This window comes from Hyaloscypha bicolor (assembly GCF_002865645.1).
Source record: "Hyaloscypha bicolor E unplaced genomic scaffold K444scaffold_125, whole genome shotgun sequence".
NCBI lineage: Eukaryota > Fungi > Ascomycota > Leotiomycetes > Helotiales > Hyaloscyphaceae > Hyaloscypha > Hyaloscypha bicolor.
This window is the reverse complement of record NW_020194627.1, coordinates 775,684-779,600: the sequence shown is the minus strand read 5'-3', so window position 1 is coordinate 779,600 and position 3,917 is coordinate 775,684. Positions and strand designations below refer to the sequence as shown.

Genomic DNA, 3,917 nt, shown 5'->3' with positions numbered 1-3,917 from the left:
CCAATAATCCATGGGTCTCTGGAAATTATAATGCGCTCAACTTCACAGTATCTATTGTGTTCGTCAATATTGTGCTATCCACAATCGGAAAACCAACTTCAGTGTAGCTGGTTTATTTCCTCACAGGCCACGCGAGGGCCAGCGGCCTTTGCAGAAGGGCTCACCAGCCAAACGCCCAAACATACCCTGTCGGAACACCAAAAATTTAGGGAATTTTCAAAGTGCTTAGGAAATTCTCAAAACTTCTCAGAACATGGAAAATGCCCCAAAAAGTCCGATTCCAACGTTAGTTTTTCGATGTTTGGAGTGCTGTCGTGGCAAAATTCAGGTTTGAGCGGTTGAGTGGTGTGGGCGTTTGGCTGGTAGAACCCTTCCACTCCTTCGTTTGTCTTCAGCTCTACATTCCTAAACCGCACTATGAATGAAGTCTCCAGCCCGGTGTGACTTCAGCCTTGGGGACTTGCTCAGGGACCTACCTTCCTTTCCTGGATCAGATTGGCCAATGCCATCTACTGTCTCGTTTGTCTTCAGCCTTGGGGGGGGGGGGGCCCGCGCGGGGACCTCCACACCCCTTGTTCAGAAGACGCAGTCATCATGTCCCCAGTTTACCAGCCACAGGGGATTATTTGTCATCTTTTTGGTAAGACCTAAGAATAGTGGCGGCACAACCGATCTCTGGTGATCCTCGATGTCGATTTGATAGGCAAGAACAGTGAGGGGGGATTGATCGCCCACCGTTTATCCCGAAGGTCAAGTTTGACGGGCCCAGGGCGCATGAACCCGCGCACACCATTTTATCATCTACAGTACAGTAATGGCTTGCAGACTGCCTTTGTGCTTAACGAGACCGCCTGGGACCGTGCTTAACGAGTTCTGCGACTTGACTGGAAGGATGGAAAGCTGGGGAGAGGAGAGATCTCGGCGCTTGTCAGACGGATCGCTTCACGCGAGCCTGGGGTTCATTTGCTAGGGATAATAAAGTTGGTGGTGGCACATGGCTCGCACAGCCTCATGGCCGTCAAACCCGAATCGATGGGCTTGTAACCCGCCAATTCCGCATCAGTCTTACCATTGACTATCAGAGCGAACGCTAGAACGTCACTATTCACTCTTGGCAGCTGTTTCTACGTAGTTTTTGTGGCTTTAAGCTTAAATATTTGAAGAAGCTTGATGCCGCATTGATCCAGCCTCCAACGGTGTCCGCAGAGCTGCCATTCTGCATTGCATTCATGGCCCAATGAAAGCATTGTGGAGATCCCTCCTGCTGCGAAAGTCCATTGCATTATGTGAAAAGTCCAGCGTCTGTTTCCGGCCTCAATACGCGCCGCCAGACGTAGGTTTGCGTTCTCATTTGTGAAGCTGGGGCATAAACGAGTCTGCCTTCCCTCCGATACGAATGTTTTAGCGTGACGGTCTGCCCGAAATCCCCATCGGGTTTCCATGAAACGTGAAATTTGTATGCGATCGCGAGCTTGCAGCAGAAATTCGTAACTGTTTCCAATCAATCGGACATGGATTGTTACATGGGCTGTTCAGGAATTGGGGGTCATCGTCTTCCGCCACGGAGTGTGGCGCATCCACGAGCCAATCAGATGTGAACGCTCGTTCGAAGTAGGGCTGAAGCGACAGAATCGGGACATGCAGCTGAGGCGCTGGCATTACAAGGGTGCTTCAAGGTCACCGTACGGCACAGCTTCACCTCTCTGGCACTGTGGATTCAGGAGTGTCATCATGTATATCTCATTTTCTCATCCTCTCGTGCTATTTATCTCTAGACAATTCCTATCTTCCTCACCAGTTTTACTCCTTCAAGAACTACAGGGAAAAATCAATTGTCTCAAAAGTTCCATCCTCGCTTCACATTTGCTTCGTTTTTGATTGGCCAGCAGAGGAAAGTGTGGAGAATCATACGCAGCGTATCCGTATTTCTGTCCAACTATGTACCGTCGACGCCCTCATCGAAAGAGCAGAACCGGATGTTTGCATTGTAAGCGGAGAAAAACTAAGGTAGAAGTTGTGTCAAATATGCAAAGGAGCCAGAAAACTGATTGTGGTGGCTGCAGTGCGATGAGGTGCATCCTATGTGCTCGAATTGTCTCAAATACGAACTAGAGTGCGAATACCCACCAGAAAAGCCGAGCAACCAGTCTCGGGGCTCTTCACCAAAACAGTTCCAGTTCAAGAGACTCGTCAGTAATGACAGTAGCCCGGGTTATTCATCACCGTACACAGCACCTACTCCCCCTAAATGCCAATGTCAACAACTCCGAGACGCCGGAATCTTGCCTCCTGGCGGGTGCTGCGCAGCCCTGGAGGCTGCTTCGTCTTCAGACTTCAAAGCCCGAAATCTGATAGAGGGTCAGTTTCTGGAATCTGGTGCTCTCCAAAGCGCCAGGACGGAGAGCGATCGGTTACTTGAACTCAAGCTTATGCACCGTAAGAATAACCTCGCTCTTATTCTTGTTGGTTCTATGTCTCAATTGCGCTCTCCGGTAATTCCCAAGAGCGCACCTAAAGGCAATAGTCTTTTTGTGTCCAAGCAATGTTCTGAATAGTCAACGCTAAGTCCTTGACCTTCTAGACTTCACCAAATTCAGCTCGGAAAGTCTCTTCAGGCTCACAGGCTCCAGTAGCATCCCCCCCACCGAGATCCAAGAAGATTGCGCACGATGGGTCATAGATATTGCCATGGGCAATGCAGGACTCATGGACGCAGTCCTTGGGTTTGCAGCATTCAATCTTCGAGAATTCGAACCCAACAATACAGAACTCTGTCACGCATCACACAGATACATGACCAAAGCTATCGCTGCCCATAACCAACAGCTGAGCCAAGGCATCAACGCAGAGAACGCAGAGGTCATCTTGGCCGGGTCTTTCACTATAGCCTTCGTCACCATCACCAGCCATCATTACCTCTCGCACGAGGAGGAGCAATTGTTGCCCCTTTACTGGTTTCAGCCATGGACCGGGCTAAATGCAAGTAAGGACCTCCTTGGAAGAAATAATAGCCCGCTATACTCGACCTCTTAATATATTCAACTCATTTTGTCCTAAGTTGTCAACTAACTTCAAACTAGTTGTGGAAGGTACTTTGGACTACATTCAGCCTGGTCCCATCAAACATCTCCTCGAACTCGAGCGGACACCCTCGACTTACACGATCAACCTCATACAAGAGCAAAAGCACTACACAAAATTTGACTTCCTGCTTGAGGGCTTGGATATGGTCTCCACCGATGAGAAGACTTTGCGTGCCTACACAAATAGCGTCCAATGGCTTTCGGTCATTTACAAATGTCCGGATATCGACTACCTGTTCAAGTTTGCAGTCAAGGTCGGACCACGGTTTGTGGAGCTGTTGACACAGCATGACCCAAGAACATTAACCATAGTTGGGTACTGGTTCATGTTGATGATGACCAGGGAACAAGTTTGGTGGACACCAAGAGCAACTGATAATGAGTTCTGGGCGTTGATGGGGCTGTTGCCGGACGAGTGGAAGCCGAAGATGGAGTGGGCTATTCAGGAGTTGGAAGGGCGTAGAGGGTCCGCTGTGTCGTCTGAATTTGCGTCGTCCGATTATGCTGAATTTGAATAAGCCAGGATTTCCTGGAGACGCTAGCAATATTGTTGCTTTTTAATCTCAAATTTTCAGTTACTCAGATCTGCATTGGCACAATATCTTCACTGACTTATACTCAATTGCTTCTAGTCTTGGCATTCTCGGCCAAGCTTAATGCCTTGTAGAAGATGTGGTGGGGGGTCCAGCAACCTCCAGTACATTGGCAAGCACCAGTAGTTCCCTATTTTTGTATTCGTTGTCTAAACTATTCTCGTCATTACAATACTTGTCCTGACTGCTTCGCTCTAGCCTAATCTATTAGTTGTCATCGCGAAGGCTAAGAGACAGGAAT

The 3,917-nt window shown here is 48.8% G+C and overlaps 1 protein-coding gene across 1 annotated transcript; it reads left to right on the top strand.

The window, feature by feature from the left end:
• Positions 1–1,772: 1,772 nt before the first annotated feature.
• Positions 1,773–3,678, top strand: K444DRAFT_596414 (uncharacterized protein). Its single transcript, XM_024878427.1, has 4 exons — positions 1,773–2,007; positions 2,064–2,436; positions 2,582–2,983; positions 3,081–3,678. Exons 1-4 carry the CDS (start codon positions 1,939–1,941, stop codon positions 3,599–3,601), a joined length of 1,365 nt encoding a protein of 454 aa, XP_024732416.1. The 5' UTR covers positions 1,773–1,938; the 3' UTR covers positions 3,602–3,678.
• The last annotated feature ends 239 nt before the right edge of the window (positions 3,679–3,917 follow it).